The sequence below is a fragment of the Centrocercus urophasianus genome, unplaced genomic scaffold, assembly GCF_019232065.1.
Source record: "Centrocercus urophasianus isolate 14NV4802_14NV808 unplaced genomic scaffold, USGS_Curo_1.0 seq_15, whole genome shotgun sequence".
Taxonomy (NCBI): Eukaryota; Metazoa; Chordata; class Aves; order Galliformes; family Phasianidae; genus Centrocercus; species Centrocercus urophasianus.
The window spans coordinates 31,917,502-31,936,485 of NW_024884697.1; the positions used below are offsets into that span (position 1 = coordinate 31,917,502).

Consider the following 18,984-nt stretch of genomic DNA (forward strand, 5'->3'; position numbering starts at 1 on the left):
CCTCCTTCTCCTCCTCCTCCCGCGCCCCGGGCCCGGCGGCGCTGGGAGAGGAGCGGCCGCGGCGGGGCCCCATGCGGCGGCAGGGACGGAGCTCTCCGCCGCCGGGCCCCTCCCGTAGCGACAGCAGCACTAGGAGTCGCCGATGACCTGGACCAGCAGCATGAGCAGCGGCTACAGCAGCCTGGAGGAGGAGGACTCCGAGGAGTACTTCTTCACCGCCCGCACCTCCTTCTTCAGGAGGCCGCCGGGCAAGACCCGCGCCGCCCCGCAAGTAAGTGCCGAGCGCCGGCTCGGGGCCCGGCTCGCGCTCCACGTGTCCGCCGCTCTCTGAAGGGGCGCCGCACCTCGGCGCTCCCCCGCCTGCTCTGGGGTCCCGCGGGCGGCGGGCTGCAGCCTCTGAAATCGCTCCTGAAGGGCTGAACGGGCGGGCTGGGGATGGGGTTAAACGGTGGCGAGTAACCGGCGGGCCGTGCGCGTCGTGTCGGCGCTGAGTGCGGTGCGTGGCAGCCTGGCTGCCGTCCGGGCGGCGGGGAAGGGCCCTCGGCCGCGGTGGAGTGGTTGAAGTGCTCGAAGTGCTCGGCGGAGATCGGCTGTAAGAGGACTTTGAAGTGAAGAGCTGATTAAGAACAATAAAAAGCCCGAGCCCTTCGTAGTCAGCGCTAAAATGCCCACCTCTAAGAAGGATTTAGGCAGCGCAGGGCAAGAAGTGCTGGGGAACTCGGGCAGCCAAGCAAAACCCCCTTCGGGAGAGCACAACCTCCGGTTCTTGTCAGCACAGCGAGGCAAATGCTCTGCTCCTTTAGCTGAAGCAGCCCAGCCCCTCTCGTTTGTCTTTTCTGAAGCGCAACTTTTCTTTCTAAGCATGGCTTTATCCTTGGAAGCTGATGAGTCAGTTTTCCATATGCTGGCTCCCCTTGCCTTGCTCCTGCTGCTTGCTCAGACCTCTGGTCAGTGTTTGTACAACTCCTGCTGTGTTTTCCCTGCTGCGTGGCCACTCAGCTAGGGAGTTGGCTGAGCCTGGTGCCCTCTGATCAATCTGTGGGGCTTATCAAGAGTCGTGGTTGCCCACAGCCCTTCCCCTAGGTTACGTGCTGTGGAAGCCAGACTTGGTTTCTGTTTCTCCAAGGTTCCACAACTTATTCCTCATTTGTGACTGACTTAAAATTTAAGCCCTGTAACCACCCCTCAGGAAACTCCTGCTCCCGTTTGAGGAAGTGCACGGAGTTTTCTTGAGCTTTGGTTTCCTTCACAGAGTTTGGCAGGGTGCCTGGGCACACCCTCTGCCTACACCTGAGCCTGGGTGCTCCATATCTGCTCCTTGTGCAGATATCCTGAGACCAGAATTTCACCATGTCATTGCTGTCTCCCCAGGGTGCTGCTTGTGGTTCCCTTCCTGAGAGGTCATCTCTTTCTCATCCACATTGAGTTTCAGCTTCCTGTGAATTCCAGTGACTCTGAAAGCTGGCAGGTCCTGCTGAGTGTCCTTGAACTTTATCTAACCTGCTTGGCTGGAGTTGGCTGCCACTTGGCCCATATGAAGCAGAGAATGACTTGGGTTGGAAGGGACCTTGAAACCCACCCTGTTCCAATCCCCTGCCATGGGCAGGAACGTCTCCCATTTTACCAGGTTGCCCAAGGCCCCACCCAGCCTGCTGTTGAACGCCTCTATGGTTGGGGCATTCACATCTCTGGGCAGCCTGTGCCAGAGCCTCACTGCCCTCTGAGTAAAGAATTTTTTCATCATATCTAGACCAACTCTTTCAGTTTAAAGCTATTACCCATTGTCCTATTGCTCCATGACCTTGTAAGAAGTTTCTTTCTTATAACCCTACTGTAAGTAGTGAAAGGCTGCGTTAAGGTGTCCCTTGCAGAAGAAGATTGCAGTGTCGCAGTGCTGTGTGAACACATACCTCAGTGCTGCCAGACTGTGGGTGGTTGCTGTATAATGGGATGTGAGAGGCCCCAGGTCTTGATTCAGGTCCTAAAAGCATGCTTGTTCCTTTGCTTTGTAATGCTGCTGCATGAGTTGTCTTAGCAAGTACTTGTTAAGTAAGTGGTGGATTGTGCAAACATGTAAATCGCTGTGTGTGATGTTAATGTTCTCAATCAAGGGGTGAAGGAAAAACAAAAATTTGATATTCTGGTCTGGTAGTGTTTCCCCAAAGAGTGTTGTGGTGAGATGCTGCAGGGTGTGTGTTTAAGTATGCATTGGGTGGCATGGAACAAATTCATCTGTATTGCTGACTCTGCAGCATCGGAAACACTCAGCTAAATGTTTCTAGTTATAAAGTTATTGCCAGCTGCACTGTGTCTAATGAGTTAGAGAGGAAAGAAAAAAAATCCCCAAACAATGCTGAATGTAGATTTCAACAGTCATGTGGCCAGTAAGAGTGAGTTTCCCCTTCCAGCAATAACAATCATAATAAGACTCTTTGTATGTATGAGGATGTTACTTTTGGTTTGTATTTGAGGTTTAGTCAAAAAATGCATACAATGTCCCCTTGAGCAAAGGGGAAAGAGTGGAGCTATTAGTTATTGTTTCTGTGTCTTTCTCAACTATACAGATGCAAAGTTTTGCAGGGTATTTTTTTTACTGTTGCTTAAGACAAAGTGGTGGCAATTACTTTTATTCTTGTCTTAACTCCTCCTTTCTCCTGTTCTCACAGTGAAAAGATTGGTTACAACTTGGAGCTCATGGTGTGCTATGCCTACAGAACTACCCAGTGGTAGCTCTTGAACTTGTTTTGTATGTATGTCCAAAGAAAAGAAGGAAAAATGGAAATAAAGTAGCTTTGTGAATTTTTGTCTTCCATTTAATGGAGAGGAATGGACTTACGTATCTCAGTTTCTATGGCTGAGACAGGGTAAATGGATTGATACCAATTCTGATATAAGAGTTCAGTAATAGCGTCTTTGGGCTTTGCCAAATCTTCTGCATGATGTGGAAAGATTTGTCTCTTCCTTTCTACCGCTTTTAAAAACCTGAAGCATTAAAATCATTACAGAGTGTTGCAGGCAGTGGGGTGTTTTGGGGCTGAGGTGTTTGGCTCATTTTTTCAGTCTTATTGAATTCTGCTGTATAGGCAGTGCAGTGGGCTACCAACCCTCTTTTTTTGCAGGAGAAACGAAGGTTGGCAATCCAGCATTTGTAGCTTCGTTCAGTTAAAGATGCAGACTCGAAGCTGAAAGATCTCAAACCTGGATCTGTGTCACCCAAATACGAGCAACTTTTTTCAACCGGATTAAACTGAACATGGCCCTTTTTTGTGCTCACAGTGACTCATTTACTAAATGAAAAAGGAGGAACTGTAAATATTTTTGTCGTGCCAGTGTGACTGCTCATGTGAGGTGAAATTACCCATGCGCAAAAGCTGTAGCAAGATCAGACCCGTGCTTCTGTATGATCAAGCCTTTGGAAATCATCCACTCCCTCCAGAGAAAATACCAAAAGAAGATGTTTTGCAAACTTTTGAAAGCTGACCCCTTTCTCTCCCTGTTTCATCCCTCCCACCCCCATCTTTTCAGGAAAAGTGAAAACAGTCCTGCCTGCTCCTGCATGCCTGGCCATATGTCCAGGGAAGTGCATCTTCCTGCCTGCGTTCCTGCACTTCCACAGGCCACTTCCACATGCTCTCCCACTCCTAGCAGTGTTGATGTAAATCCTCGCCAATCCCCTCCTCCTTTCTCACACAGCTTGGGGGGTGGTGGTTTTTGAGTGCTGCTGTGGATTAGTTCCCAGCCATCCTCCCACTGGGAGGCTGCAGGTACCCAGGGAATCCCCTGATGAGATATGTCTCTTACACAGGAGGCTGCTTCTGGGGAAGTTCTGCTCCAGGAACAGGCAGTGCTCTGCAGGTCATGGGCTCCTGGTTGTTAGGAAAGAGCAAGTCTTGCATTCGGCATCTGAGTGCTGAGTGGTGTGTGCACAGAATGGCTGAATTCTGGAAGTGCTGTGTAAAATATCGTGTAGGTACAAAGTTTGACTTTTGAATGCTGCTGTTCTCTCTAAGAAGAAAAGAAGAACTTTTATTGTTTATGCTGTTTTTTTACTATTTCACCCAGTGCTCTCTGGAGATTTTAGCAAGAAAAATGCAGTTGCACGCACCTTCCTGCTGCTCCTCAATCTGTGCTGACTGCCTTGTGCTCAGTGCTGTCCTTCCCCATTTGAGGTCCACCTCCTGGGCATCCTGACCCTGCGCTGTGTCAGGAGCCCAACTTCTTGGGGCTCAGCCTTTTGGGGTGCTACCCTGCCACACCGTTGTTGTTTTCTCCTTCCCCTCTGTGTTTCAGTGGAATTTGCAGGTGTGGCAATGAGGGTGGGAGAGGAAGTTAGTATAAAGAAAGCTGGAAATGGAAGCCGGATGTGAGAGAGCAGAGGAGCCATGCAGAGGAGAGGCAAAAGGCAGTGGCTGAAAGGCTCATCCCAGTGAGGTGACTGTCTTGCTCTGCTACCAGTGCAGAAGATTGGTGTCTTTGTTTTCAGTGGATGAGCTGGCATCCATGTGAAAAACATACTTCTGGGTGCAGATACCCTTTTGTATCTATTCCACATGAGTTTGCACGGTGGCTTCTGGCATTTCAGTAAGAAGAGAGACAAAAGCGCTTTATTTTGGAAGAAAGCAGTTTCTTGGGGTACAGTGCTGTTTGTAACTATTCAAGTGTAGTTGGCATGGTTCTGTGCTAGCGGTGTCCATTATTAAGAAGTTCCATGTTGTTTGGTTCTTACAGCCCTTCCCGGGTTTCCTTTCCACAACATTCCCCAGAGAAAACAGCTCTCCTGACGACCAGAACAAATGAGGTTTCTAATTATAGGCTCTGTTTGGAGCCGAAGAGGTTAGATTTGTGTTTGACGTGCAGTCATGAAGCTTATTTAAAAAATAAAGCTAAAAATATCCAGTCTCATCTTTTTTTTTTTTTTTTTTTTTAATCCATTTGACAGTCGGTGAATATTATGGGATAAACATTGTCACAGCTAGAACACTTGAAAGTTAAGGCTTGAAGGAACCAGCAGCATGGAGTCTGTGCCTGTTTTAAGGCTTGGTCAGTGTCAGGATAAACCAGCAGTCCTCGTTTCACTCTCTTGTGCTTTGTCCCACTATATGAGTGGCTGACACCGTGTCTGTGCCTTAAGGAGCTCAGCAGAGCAGGGCTGTTCCCAGCGGAGCCCCAAGCCACTTACCAACGTCTGACAGCCTCTGGAGGTGAGAGGGGATTTATGTGCTTTGCATCAAGGAACACTGATCGCTGTGCATTGGTTTATCAGCACAGTTGGCTTGTATAGTCGTTAATTTATGTTTTGAAGACTTACCTAAAACATGTACTGTTTTTAGGTATGAAGTGGGGAACTACTAATGCACAAAAATTAAGAAGCCAGGTTTATGTTCTGTCCCAGGAGGAGTTAAAGTCACTGAAACATCTCTTGAGTTCAGCCATCTCAGTGTCCTCAGTACAGCAGCACTGCAGGTACTGTTCAGACTGGGTGTCTACTCTTTCTTTTTTTCCTTTAGTCTATTATATTCACACAGTACGAGATATATCTTGGGCAGTATTTCTGTGTTAACATACGATTTTGGTTCACCAGCAGTGGGCTGCTGGCTCAGTTGTTGATGTTCATTGGAATATCACCAGATAAACACTAGATTTTTTTTTTTTTTTTTTTTTTTTTGGTCATTTCTTTGTCAAGATTGGCCTTTGTTCACCTGCTTGAGCTCTGGGGCACAGTAGCTCTGTATAGGTGTTTTGAGATTGGAGTTCTGGTAACATAACTGAGTTTGGGATAAAAATGAGACTTTGAGTGCAGAAGGGCAGAACTGCTGCAATTTAAAGCTGCCAGATGTCAGAAAGCATCAGGACCTGTATACCTTATGGATTGGAATGTTTAAATTGAGACTTGTTTAGATGTATGAGCAGATGTGCAAGATGCAAGGAGTTCTGTTTGAGTTGAGGAGTCTGGTGAATACAGGAAAATGTGCTGCAGAGCAACTGAGCTCAGCATCATCTGCATACAGTAAGTAGATTTATAAAGCAACCAACCAACAATGATTTGAAAGGAAGGAGAGGATCTGGTAACCTGTTTTCATCATTTCTTATTTCAACTACAGACCTGTGACAAGGATATGAGAAGATATCAGAATACCATTTTGGAAGAGATTCTTGCTGACTAATATTTAGCCATGACCAAGAGCAAAAATATGAAGATAAATGAAGTAAAAATCAATACTGCATTTTGTCCCTTGTGTGAAATGCCAGCGGCAGCAGCGTTGGATTAACAGGCCTTAGTAAACCGATTAACAGAGGATTTTAAATGAAGCAATAGATCTGTAATGCAGCGTTTGCCAGTGACAATAACCTTGTAAACGAAGCCAAGCAATGTAAGTGTCAGGAAGGGATAAATCAGAGTGATGGATCTCTGTAGTTAAGCTCTCCTCTTACAGACAGGCAGCTGTCTCTGCTGACTTCAGCAGCATGTACCCATCAGGCCAGAGCTGTGCACTGCGTGCTCTTCCTCCCAGATAGATACCGTGGTGGTTTGTGTGTGTGGATGCATTTATCTGTACATGCAGTGTTTATTATTCGGTGTATTTATTGCAGCTTGTCACAGTTAGATGTGTACTTCAGATCAAAAGCAGCCTTCCAGTCGGCCACTGTGGATCTCCCAGTTTCTACTAGGGAAACTGGAAAAAAAGAAAAGATGGATCAGGATGGTTTTTAAATACATGGTTTTAAAGTAGGGCTACTAAGATGGAGAAGGGTCTGGAAAGCAAGGTATATGAGGAGCGGCTGAGGTTCCTTGTTGTGCTCAGCGCAGAGCAGAGGAGCTGAGGGGAGGCCTGATGGCGGCTGCAGCTCCTCACAGGGAGCGGAGGGCAGCGCTGAGCTCTGCTCTGTGTGACAGTGACAGGGCCCGAGGGAACGGCATGGGGCTGTCAGGGGAGGGCAGCTGGGCTGGGGACAGGGTCTGCATCCAAGGGTGGTGGGCATGGAACGGGCTGCCCAATGCAGTGGGCACGGCGCTGAGTGCTGGAGCCAAAGGAGCATTTGGACCATGTTCTCAGACATGGGGTTTAGTTTTGAATGATGCTGCATGGAGCTGGAGTTGGACTCAGTGATCCATGTGGGTTCCTTCCAGCTGAGGTTATTCTACGACTGTATATTATTTAATGTTATAGATTTATAGAATACACACACAATATATATATATTTTATATTTCTGCTCTCAGAAAGTGAGATCATTCTATACATTTTGAGAACAGCATTCAGGAAAGTCCTAAAACCAGTGCATCCCACAGACTTGAAGGGAACACCCTGGTGTGACTGAAGCTGGTTCAGCATGCTTTTATCCAGTGCAGTTTGAGCCATGCTTGTACTGTCATGGGTTTGCATTTGTGTAGGTGCCTGTAACGAAGCACACAGTACTGTAGGCAGGTACAAATTGAGTTGGGATGAGTAATTGTCCCTTTTGGTTTTTTGGTGGTTTTTGTTTTTTGTTGTACTTGCTCTTTTGCAAGGCTGATGAAATACTGCAGTCAGTTTCGAGGAGAGTACTTCCTTTGTGGATATATATTTGGCTGTGTGAAGTAGCCACGTGTGATTTATGTAGCAATTAAGATCATTTTCGAGTTATTAATCTGTGTGTGTGTTGGGGTGGAATTTGTGCTCCCTTACACGGAGGTATGTTTGCTGTGCTGCATAGGGCAGCAGTTGAGGAAGCCTCAGGTGGCAGTGCTGCTCACGTGGGATCACTTACCGTGTGCTGCTGATGGCTTCTCAGTCTCACTCTTCATCTAGGAAATTCTGACGATTCCAGGTGAAGTAATTGTGGAAAATGGTGTCTGCGTTTCTTTTAGAAATTATATACAATAGCAGAGTAGAAAATCATTGGCTGTACGTGCAGGAACAAATTACAAAGTAAGTTTATGGTCTGTAATCTTTTATAGTCATCCCTCTTGTCCCTAATTAGGATTGCATTTATTGTTTTCTGTCTTGTACTTCATCCCCAGGTGTGTGCAGGTACAGTCTAGCCATGCTGTACATTTCTGCACAGTACAGTCACTGTACTTTATATTTGTGGCATCCGATCCATGTGATCTTTTTAAAGCCAGATTAGTAATAACAAAAACTGAAGATCAAATTCTGCTCTGGCTGAAGGTAGTATTTGTTCAATAGCTAAGTAAATGTTTAATCTTATTTCCAAAGAAGCAGATGTGGTCATGATTTGGCTTGTCCCTTTGGGGACAGGTTGTATTGGTTAATAGTGCAGAAGTATCTTAACACTTCTATTGATGGATTGTAACCTTTTTTGTAGAGAGCTTCCTCTCAGCCACTTCCTGTGCATAGTTGTGCCTCGGTCCGTGATAGCCTGCCAACGTGGGAGAGGTTAGTTTAGAAGTTTTATTTAGATCATGATTTTTCTTCCTTGCTCTCTGCTGAAGATTTCTGCTCACCAGGAACAAAAATGAAGATCTTGCTGTTTGGTCCACAGGTGGCTTGATTTAGTATGTTCGCTTACAGATATATCGGCTAAGATTATGAGGGTTGTTTTGTTGTTGCTGTTCTGAGTTAATAATTTAATTGCAAAGCATCTTCATGGTTTATTTGAGAAGCATCTGGGAAAGCTGTAAACAACTGCACCAGGTATTTCAGTGTAACTCTCAGAGCTGATATCTGCAGGAACTGGCATATTCTTCGGCACTGCGTAAAAGATTAAAAATATGGTGATGGCATGTTGTGTATTGGGAGAATTGACCTGCGTTGTTTGTCCTGGCGTCTGAAATGAGGAACTTCAGTGTTCAGTGCCACTGAGATCAGCGTGAAGTCAGTGCAGCTTTTTTGCGTGTGTGTGACAGATGCAGTTTGCATTCAGTATTACGATTTTTAATAAGTTATTGTGTGCAAAGATTCTGTAGCGTAGGCATAGACAGGCGTCTTACGTTACCCTTTATGAAATTTATTTTCATGTGTGGCTCTGGTTAGCTTGCTGATAGTAGCAAGAAGTACATGTGGTGGGTAACCTGGGCTGTGCCTGGAGAACTCAGCAGTCTGTGCCATGGCCAGCTTCAGGAACCGGTCCTCTGGCAGCACAGGCATAGTCAGTCCCTTGTTCTGTCACTCTGCATGCATTCTTACCTTAGAAATGCTCTCCCCACTGCTTTCCAACAGAAGCATAAAAAAAAGTCTGTTCTCTCTGTTCACATTTGTGCACGTGGGAGCGATGTCTTGTGTCCTGGACAGAAATGGGCTGTTCAATCAAAAGTTGACGCTTAAAGCAGTTGCTGCCTCATGTGCCATTCACAAAGGCTGGCATCAGAAGAATCCCAAACACACATGGGAGAATCACCTGTGCAGATGACCTGGTATGAGCAGTAGTCAGACTGCCATGTAATCTGCAGAAAAGTACTCTGCCTTATGAAGGAGGACTTAATATTTCATTTTGTCATCATATTCCCAGCTTGCACAGAGCCTGATTTAGCAGAGCATCACTTGACAGTGTCTACTTAAAATGTGGCCTTGTAACTGTAAAATACTTAAAATGTAAGGCTTTGTGGGCTGATTTTGGTGTGAAATCTAATGGAAGGAAGTTTCTAGTTTTTGCATCGGTTATCAGGCTGGATTAAAATAATCAAAGTGCCTGATGTGATATTCAATGGGCCCTCAAATTCTTGAATTAAGAATACACCTTTTTTCCTTTCAAATAATATGCAGTATAGGATGATGACTAATGGCAGGAGTCCTAATCAACTCTTTCTGTAATGAAAACCGTTTAACTGCTGCTAGAGAGCTGTTAAGTGGATCTCAGCACTGGAGGGGGTGGGTTCACAGTAGCTGGAAAAGACATTTTCATGTAGTTGCACCACTGTGGAGTTCAGTCTGGAATTTCTTTTTGTATTTGTCAACATGATTTAATTATTTCCATGAGAAAGCAACTCTTATGGTACCACTGAATTGCTTTAGTTATTTTTTGGTTCACCAAAGTGGTAGGACACTAATGTATGTACCTATGTTGGTCTGAGCTTCTGGATGTGGTCCGATACAGCTCTGAAGTAGGCCATCACATTATTTTCAGCTGCATTTTCTATTCTCATTGAATTAAGTGCATAAAGAGTTGCCTTCCCTAAGTTTATTTCTAAGGGCTCCATGACTGGCAGTATAAAAAAAATATTCCTCTACATAATGCAGTGGTATTTTCTTTTGTTCTTCGGGGTCCTGGCCATGTGGGAAACTGTTATATGCTTTGGGATACACATTACTTTCTCTTCTTTTAGTGTAAGACTTTCTTGCACTGCTGTGGTTTGTACCAGAATTGCTGACAAATGTAAATACCTTCTCTCAACGTACCCATCTAAGCTGCAAAATATTGCTTTGGGGCTTGACTTGGCCTTCATGGGAACAAGTTTGTTTTCACAGAATTTGAAAAAAGGTATTAGTGTTCAGCTGACCATGTTATCCACTCTGCTGAAATTCTGTCAGTCCCTGATGTGTGTAGAAGGTATTTTACAGTGTCTTAAAATGAATAAAATGTAAAACACAACTGATACAGAACCACCATCTTTTAATCAAAGTGGACTGAAGAATGTTTTGTGCAAGATTTTAAATTCTCTACCACAGTTGCGTTTTTTTTTTTCATGAAGAATCTACCTAGACTGTGTAAGCAATTAAAAAAAGAAAGAAAAACCAGGGTGTGCCCTTACCAGTACCTTAAGCCTGTGTGCAGAGGGACTTCTCAAGATGGATTTGGCTGTGAGATCTGAAGTTTTTAGTCACCCTGGTTCCAAATCCTTGATCTTCTGTAAAATGAAGCAGACAGCTGATGTACTTAGCTTGGTGAGAGTTTAAATTGTGCATTAGGCTGAGTGCTAATTAGCCAGCACACAGAATGGGCAGTTCTTCTGCCTTAAGCCCTTGTCACAGCATGCATAACATTGTCCTTGCTAAACGTCAGATATTCAGGTGAAAAGAAAACCCAGTGACACTTCATAGGTCAATGGATGTCAAATATGAAGTGGCTTGGATGCTGGGAGCGCATTGCATCAGGATTTCCTCTTTTGTCTATTAAATCATAGGGCGATGGTCAGTGCCTTGACATTATGACAGCCCATTTGTTATAGCATATAGAGAAAGTGATGCCTGGTTTACACATTTCTCAAGTTGTGAATGAGAATGAGGGTGTCTTTTAAACAGCAACAGTACAGAAATGTCCAGCTGTCAGAAAATCAAGCAAGGTTCTTGTGAAACATAGCAGGTGGTGCAAATGCAAATCAGTTTAACTTCTCTTTGATCATGGAATCACAAGGAGGTTCCTTGGGAGGCTAATCCTGTGCTTTGTCACCAGATGCTTTGCGCTCACCTGTGCTCCTGAGCTGGGTTTTCAGTGACTGAAGCTCTTGGCAGCACACTGCTGTTTTGGCTTGCTCCCATCGCTTGGTTTGTTCTTCAGCTGCCAGTGCTGAGTGTACTAATGGCAGCAGTGGCAGCATGAAAGCCTCTTTGGAGCAGTGTTGGATCTGCTGAGTTGAGTTCTAAGGTAAACTTCATTTTTCTCATAATGGGCACTCTGGAAAGAGTCATTCCCCTTCAGCAGCTTCAGGGACTGTCCTGGCAAAGACCCTTAGCATGGTGATCATAGCAAGAGTTTGAGTGTTTCAGATACCCGAGTGTTTCAGATACCCATGTGTTCCATTGCTTCTCCAAAACAGAGGTGTTAAGACGCCTTAGCAGGACTAGCAATGGGTTTAAGTAAGTCACAAACGTTTACAATGGATCAGAAATTGCAAAATGCCTTTAATATATTTCCGTCTTCTACTTACAGCATGCATCTGCCTGGTCATGGAAATATATTTATTAGAGCATAGAGGTACGATTAATAATAACACAAGTTATTTTGTTTTATGGATAGAATTGATGGGTTTGTCTGAGTTGGCAGCTGCTGTCGATTCAGTTGCATGTTCACATGACAGGAGGCTTATCTCAAGATGTGGGAACATGATTGTTTATACTGCACTACAAGGTTGGTATTATGTGAAGTGGAACATCAAAGCAGTTTCTGATTCTCTGAACTTTAAAACTCACAGCTGATTTAATTAAAAAAAAAAAATTAAAAGCAACATTTTTCTCCACCCACTAAAACAGACCCCAAGTGTTCTTCAAAGCATATTTAGTTTTAATAGCTTGCTGATTTCTTCCCTGAGGCGTTTTTGAAGTTCCAGTTACCGCCGGAATATGAAGATGTAGCTTTGAATTGTGAAGATAATAGACCATTAAGAGGCGTTTGCCTCTTAAAATGACAAAATGGCATGCTCTGTAGAAACAGAAATAGCCAATAAACCTGGTGATATTTCCTGTAACACTCAAAAGTTCATGGCAAACTTCTTTGTGATTCATAACTTGAAACTGCTCTTGAAGCAGCTTGGTGAAACGCATCTTTAAGCGTGTTGGTATGCCACTCTTGCTTTCCCCCTTGCCTCAAAATTGAATCAGGGTTGTGTATTAAAATGAGCTTGCTTAAAAGCCTTTGTGGCGTATGTCAGAAAAATCTCATGATGTGTAACACAGCTTTTGCAGCACTATATGTATAGTTATGAGCACATTTTATGGAGAATTTTGGGTAGGTGCTCTGTGATACGTGCCTGGATTTAACACCTTACTTAAGTAATAATCCGTATGTTTTCGTCTTGAGAGATGGATGTAGAAGATGGAGGAGGAAAAAAAACCAAGCAACAAACAACTTTCTCCAGGTGTTTCGCATTTGGTAGTTAGTGTGGCAATAACAAGAGACAGCAGAGCAGCGTTAATTATTTGAAGAATTATAACAATACTGTTGTTGGTAGTAGCACTGGCATTTCGTTACCGTGCGGGCATGAAGCGTTACAGTGTAGTAAGTGCAGTCATGGAACTACAGAGCTGTTCCCTGAGTTTGGGAAGGAACTGTTATTTTAGGTATTTCCTGATAATCTTTCTCTCTCTTCCCCTATCCTCTCAGTGCTGCTTTCCCAGAGGGATGCAGCACTTTGACCTGATTGTTCCCAATACTTAAAAGGTAAGCAAAAACATTTGAAATATTGTGGTGATGCCCTACTGAAACTTTGAATTGGAATTAGCTTCTATTTTCTTTCAAACATGTATGAAGATGTACTTTCCTGAGTAGCACTTGCTCTGTTCCCTCTTTGTTCTTCACACCGTGGGGTTTTATGACTTATTATGTATTCTTACAAAGTCTTCTAACTCTTATGCTGGTCAGCATGGGTTATCTGTAGTTCAGTATATAGCTTTTTCTTTCAAATTCTTATCTTCACCATCATCTCCACTTTTGTTGAAGTGTGTGTATACAGAATGTTTTGGTAAAAACTTGGCAAATTAGAGGTAAGCTGGTTATCAAGATGCACCCAAGGTCAGAGCACAAGCCTGATGTGTAGCTCTTGGGATACTCTTCTTGTTTGGACATTTTGTAGAGGGGGCTGAGCACTGCCAGTGATCCGTTCCCCAAGACTCGTCCCATGAACTGAGAACAAATGATGTCTGACAGGATAGAAGTGTTATTAGGGAGCAATTCATAGAATCATAGAATGGCCTGGGATGAAAAGGACCACAATGATCATTGAGTTTCAACCTCCTGCTATGTCCAAGGTCACCAACCAGAAGACCAGGCTGCCCAGAGCCGCATCCAGCCTGGCCTTGAATGCCTCCAGGGATGGGGCATCCACAACTTCCTTGGGCAACCTGTTCCAGTGTGTCACCACCTTCTGAGTGAAAAATTTCCTCCTAATATCTAACCTAAACCTCCCGTGTCTCAGTTTAAAACCATTCCCCCTTGTCCTATCACTATCAGTGCATGTAAACAGCTGCTCTCCCTCCTGTTTATATGCTGCCTTCAAGTACTGGAAGGAATTTCATCCTACTGGAAAGAAATTCATCCTACTTCTGTTGATTGTGTCCTGTAACATCTTGGCAATGCATCTAAAATGCAAATGTGACAGGTCTAGGGTTATTTTAGAGCATGGTTGCCATCACTTGAGCAGAGGGTGTGGTTTCACTGCAGCGTTAGTTTAATTAAGTTAGATTTAAGGCAGACACATTCCTTGAACCTGCTTGCTGTGTGGCTGCATGAGGAGCTGTGCTGGTGCAAGTGGCTGAAGGAATGCACAGGTGGGGAGGGTGGGACCTCAGGAAGCCCCATCTGGGCTTGTCTTACCTGGCAGAGCTGTGCTTTGGGGTTGCTCCGAGGAAGAGCCTCAGCAGAAATTGCAGGGAGGATGTGCCTTGGAGTGCTGGGATGGATTTCTTAACTGCGTGCTCAATAGAAATGCTTTGGGTAAGCAGAAGATGGAAAAGTTTGTTCTAAATGTATAGGAGATAATGAAAAGAGATAAGCAAGGAGAAAGTAGTACAATTTACTCAGTGGGAAAAGTTGCTTATGCTTTAGGCTGTAACAAAGTAGAAAACGGAAAAGGACTGCAATGTAAACTTGGATTTACTTCCAGATTTCTGATGCTAAAAATGAATGTATTTGTGTATTTTTAGCTTTTCATATTTTCAGTGGCTCTGGATTCCTCTCTTAATTGTTCCCTAAAGCAGACTTTATAGACCAGTTCATCCATTTAGAGGATAAGGTTGAGGGCACTGTTTTAAATGTGTCAAAATACATTTCAAATATCATGCCAGCCCAGAATTGCGTAGCACTATTTCCTGTGTTTTAAAAACTGTGGGGAGGTTCCTTTGCTTGACAGTTCTGGAGTGGGAGAAGGTTGGCATGGCTTTATTAATCTACTTGATGAATGTATCATCAGTATCATTTTCATGCTAGTTTGTAACAAGTCTTAGTGCTGAAACTGTCTGCTTCTAGTAATTATCACAGAAATCAACTTTGTGCCATGACTTAACTGTTGTATATTGGACTTTATTGGTTATAGCATATCTCCCCTGAGATGGGGCAGGGTTAGGTTAGATATTAGGAGGATGTTTTTTTACTCAGAGGGTAGTGGCACACTGGAACAGGTTGCCCAAGGAGGTTGTGGATGCCCCATCCCTGGAGGCATTCAAGGCCAGGCTGGATGTGGCTCTGGGCAGCCTGGTCTGGTGGTTGGTGACCCTGCACATAGCAGGGGGTTGAAACCAGATGATCATTGTGGTCCTTTTCAACCCAGGCCATTCTATGACTCTATTAATTAGGAATATTTTCCCAAGTATAGGCAGCTTTTTGGATGCTACTACTGCTCTAGGAAAACTTATCTTCACCTGAGTAAAAGACATGAGAGAAATGCAGGTGAAAAAGGAGCTGCTGCTGTGGAAGTGAAGCTCCACAGGACAGTAGGGTGTTAGACCAAGGAAAGGGGAGAAGGCTGGCTGTGTAAGCCTTCTATCTTTCATTAACCACAAACATTTGAGCCTAATGGCTCCTGACTGTTTAATCATTTATTTTGCTCGTTTCAAAGAGGGAGAGCATCACTCGTTAGGCTTCTGATCAGATTGTAAGGCAACTGTACCAGTCTTCTTTTCCTTTTTTTTTTTTTTGTCTGGCAAGACTGGAGTTGAAAAATAGAGCTAGTATAGTCAGGGTCATGGGAAATACTGTAGCTGTACATGCTATCGGTGTAAGAAAATACCAAGTTTAAAAATATACACAAAGTGATACCTCATTATTTGACAGCTTGGATCTAGTCTCTTGCTTTGGTTGTTTTAGACAGGAGATGTCTTCTCTATTCCTTGCTCTCTTAGGTGTTCTTTCGACAAATACATGAATCTGCTCCAGGTGCTTTGTTTAGAACAAGTAGGCAGTGAGTGGACTGGGTGCCACCACCAGGAACAGGAGAACCAAGCACTGTCTGACACTGCTGAGTCCTGAGAGCATTTGGAGGGCTGTCTCTTTTCTAACAGTCTCAGAACTCAGCCTGTAGATAAACATAATGCAGGGGGTCACAGAGGAAGGGTATAGAAACTTAGACATAAATGCAATGAATTTTAGTTCTGACAATTAGTAATATCCCCTAGGAGTTAGTTATGAAGGCCCTTGTGTTTTATTGAGAGCTGAGAAATAGAGCACTGACCATCAGCAGCCTCTGAATTGGAGAGTGTGTGTGTGTGTGTGTGTGTGTGTGTGTGTGTGTGAAGCCTTCTTGGGACTCAGCATGTCCTGGTCAGGGTGAGGAGACCTGGAGAAATCACCTGGCCCTGGCTTCTTCCTTCTTCCCTGTCCCAGCTCTGAGCTTCACTCCTTGCAGTAGCTGTGTGAAGAGTTAAACATCCTCTCTGGACAAAGGGGACAACACCATTGGAGTAGATGCAGCCTGGAGCCCACTGGTGTGGTTTTGGCTGGCTGGTGTGACCTCTGCTCCCATCGCTGTGCATCGTGCCAACACCAGCAAGGGGGGAGGCTGGCAAGGGATTTGCTGCCACAGCTGTGCAGCACTGGTTTGTGATGTGGAGGGCTGAGGTGGTATGGCTGAGAAGGTGTGGGGCTCTGCCTCCCTGATGAAGGGAGGCCAGACAGCTGGAGAGCAAGGAAGAAAGATGGCTTGGGGAGCTCCTGTTTGGAACTGAAGCAGAGGCTTTTTATGGAAACGAGGCTCTGGACAGCTGACCTCAGCAAGGTTGGTGTCTGAAGGAGGTGGTGTAGGGCAGCGTTGCAGGTGATAGGTTGGTGGGAGCTCTGAAGCAGTGCAGGAAAGCTGGGTGGTGGCTAGGAGCCATGAATCTCTGCTATACAAACAGCAGCACTTAAACGAGAGCAGCTTACATATAAGAAAAGGTGTTTGTTATTTTTGTTATTGTTGTTGCTTGTATTTATTTTATGGTCATTTCTCCTCTACTGCCTGTTTTGTTTTCATTCATGTCAGGACTGACTGAGTTGGCTTTGAGCTCAAATCATCAATCTTTATTATTTTGTGTTCCTTTACATCTCTTTCTTCATGGCACCAATGGCTGAAGAGATCACAAAAAAAACAAACCTGGTTGCACATCATTTTTCAGATGATGCTTACTAATACCACTTAGCAGACATCTGTTAAGCAAGCCTATTCATAAACACTGTGGGTAATTATTAACTGTAAATCCCTTGGTTTTGACTGCTCTTCTGTGGGGTTTGAAGACAGTTGCTGATAATAGATAGGTTGTTAAAATATTTTTCCATGCTCAAATGTGGCAACCCCACTCTAATACTGATCCCTTGACTTCTTTGCAGGTTGCAGGGAATACTCAGAATTCAGGTGTCATTTCAGGCTGACCTTGGAGCTCCTTTTATCAGACTACAGCCAGGCTGGATCCCAGCTGCTTTTCTCCAGAAGGCTTCAGGGTGCTTTGGCTGTCCTTCAGAGAGCTTGTATGAAATTAAAAACAAAACAAACAAAAAAAACCAGCAATATTTCTTTCTACATTTAAAGGTAACACACCAGAGTACATTAAGTACAGTGGTATTTAAAGCTTGAATGTTGGCATATAGCAATATGCTATGGAAGTGAGTAAAAGATGGAAAATGTAAGGCTGCTTACCACTAACTGAGCTTTTTGTATTGCTTGATTGCCAGTACAAAGGAAAAAAAAAACACCCATCATTTGATTTTTTTGCTAGACAGACAAATGCAGACCAGTTGCATGAAAGTGTTTGCTCTGGCACCATTCATTGCTTATGAGAGTCTTTGCTTATGACCTGAATTCTGGGCCATTGTCCAAGTCTTATGCAGTCTGGAGTGCTTATCTCTTGCATTCTTTTTTATTATTCTGCACAGCAGAATACGCAGACTATTTAGCAAATGCCCATGCAATGGCAGCTCTGTGTCCCGTTTCAAATTTTCTCTCCTCTGCTACAAGGGATATGCAATTAAATCTCCCCTTTCAAGGAGGTTCTGCTCTTCAGTTCCTGTTTGTTCTTATGCCTTGAGCATTGATGGTGTCTTTTTTTCTTCTGATTTGAAAGTCTGCTACCTTGATGATACAACATGTTCATTTTAAGGTGACTTATCTTGCATTTGTCTCTGGGAGGAAGATTAATTCACTGAGCAAAATGACTCGTTCTCTGGTTTTATTTTAATACTTGCAAAGTTTGCAGAGGTGCATGTGGAACTTTACTTTTGTGCTTTTGTGTCCAATTCTGGATATAACAATAGCTTTTTACAATAAACTGTTACATCAGTGGTGTTTCTGACCCTCTGAAGCTAACTTCTTATGGTGACAAGAAACTCGTTTGATATATCTGTGGTGTTTGTGCAGGGTTCTTGGTTTATGCCAGCCAAAAGCTGTTTGTGCATGGAACAAGTTGAGTGTAAGCACAGGTGGCAGAAATACACTTGATTTTACACTGTCTTTAACTGTGACAGGCAGAGCTTTGGCTGTGGTGTGCAGCTGCTTCAGAATCAATCGTTGCTTGGATGGAGGGATAACTGAGGATCACACAAGCTGTCCTCATTTGCTGTTGACAGTAGGATCTTCAAATTCTCCTTGCTGCCCATTTTTATCTCTTTTTTTCTAGAGCAGCAAGACTTCTGCAGCCCATCCCTGTCTTAAACATGGGACATCTTTGCTCGTTCTCACAACGGGGTGGGGACGCACAAAGTTCCTGCAGTTTTTCCATAAAGCCATGAGCAGGCTTTGCAGAGACCATGACAGTGCTCCAACCAGAAGCATTGCAGCAGTGGCAGCAGGTGTCATGCCAGGCATAAAGGCATCCACCTGAGAGAAGCTCTGCAGCTTCGTACAGAGGAAAAATACTTCAGTCCCAGCTTGCCCCTTTGTAGCCATCCATGTAAGGTCTTCCAGCACTTAGAGACCATAGTAAACTAGGCTTTTTGTTAGTTCATTTGTACACAGACTTCTTGCTTTTTTTGCTGCCCTTGAGCAGCTACGGGAGGAGTTTCCATTACTAAATGGAGCTGATGCTGTCCCTGACCTTGGATTGTTTGAGTCAGAAAATGTTTTTAGAACAGCCTTGCTCTTTTAGAACAAAGCAGGACCTGAGAGTTTTTCAGGGTTCAGTAAATAACCCTGTGTTCCTGTGGCCAGC

General features: G+C 44.2%; 1 protein-coding gene across 1 annotated transcript in view; it reads left to right on the forward strand.

Moving 5' to 3' along the window:
* The first annotated feature begins 42 nt into the window (after positions 1-42).
* The window catches only part of RASSF3 (Ras association domain family member 3), a 50,723-nt gene continuing 31,781 nt past the window's right edge, over positions 43-18,984 (forward strand). Inside the window, exon 1 of the mRNA XM_042816334.1 lies at positions 43-271. Within this exon, the coding sequence (XP_042672268.1) occupies positions 143-271 (129 nt within the window). The 5' untranslated portion in view covers positions 43-142. The remainder of the gene's footprint in view (positions 272-18,984) is intronic.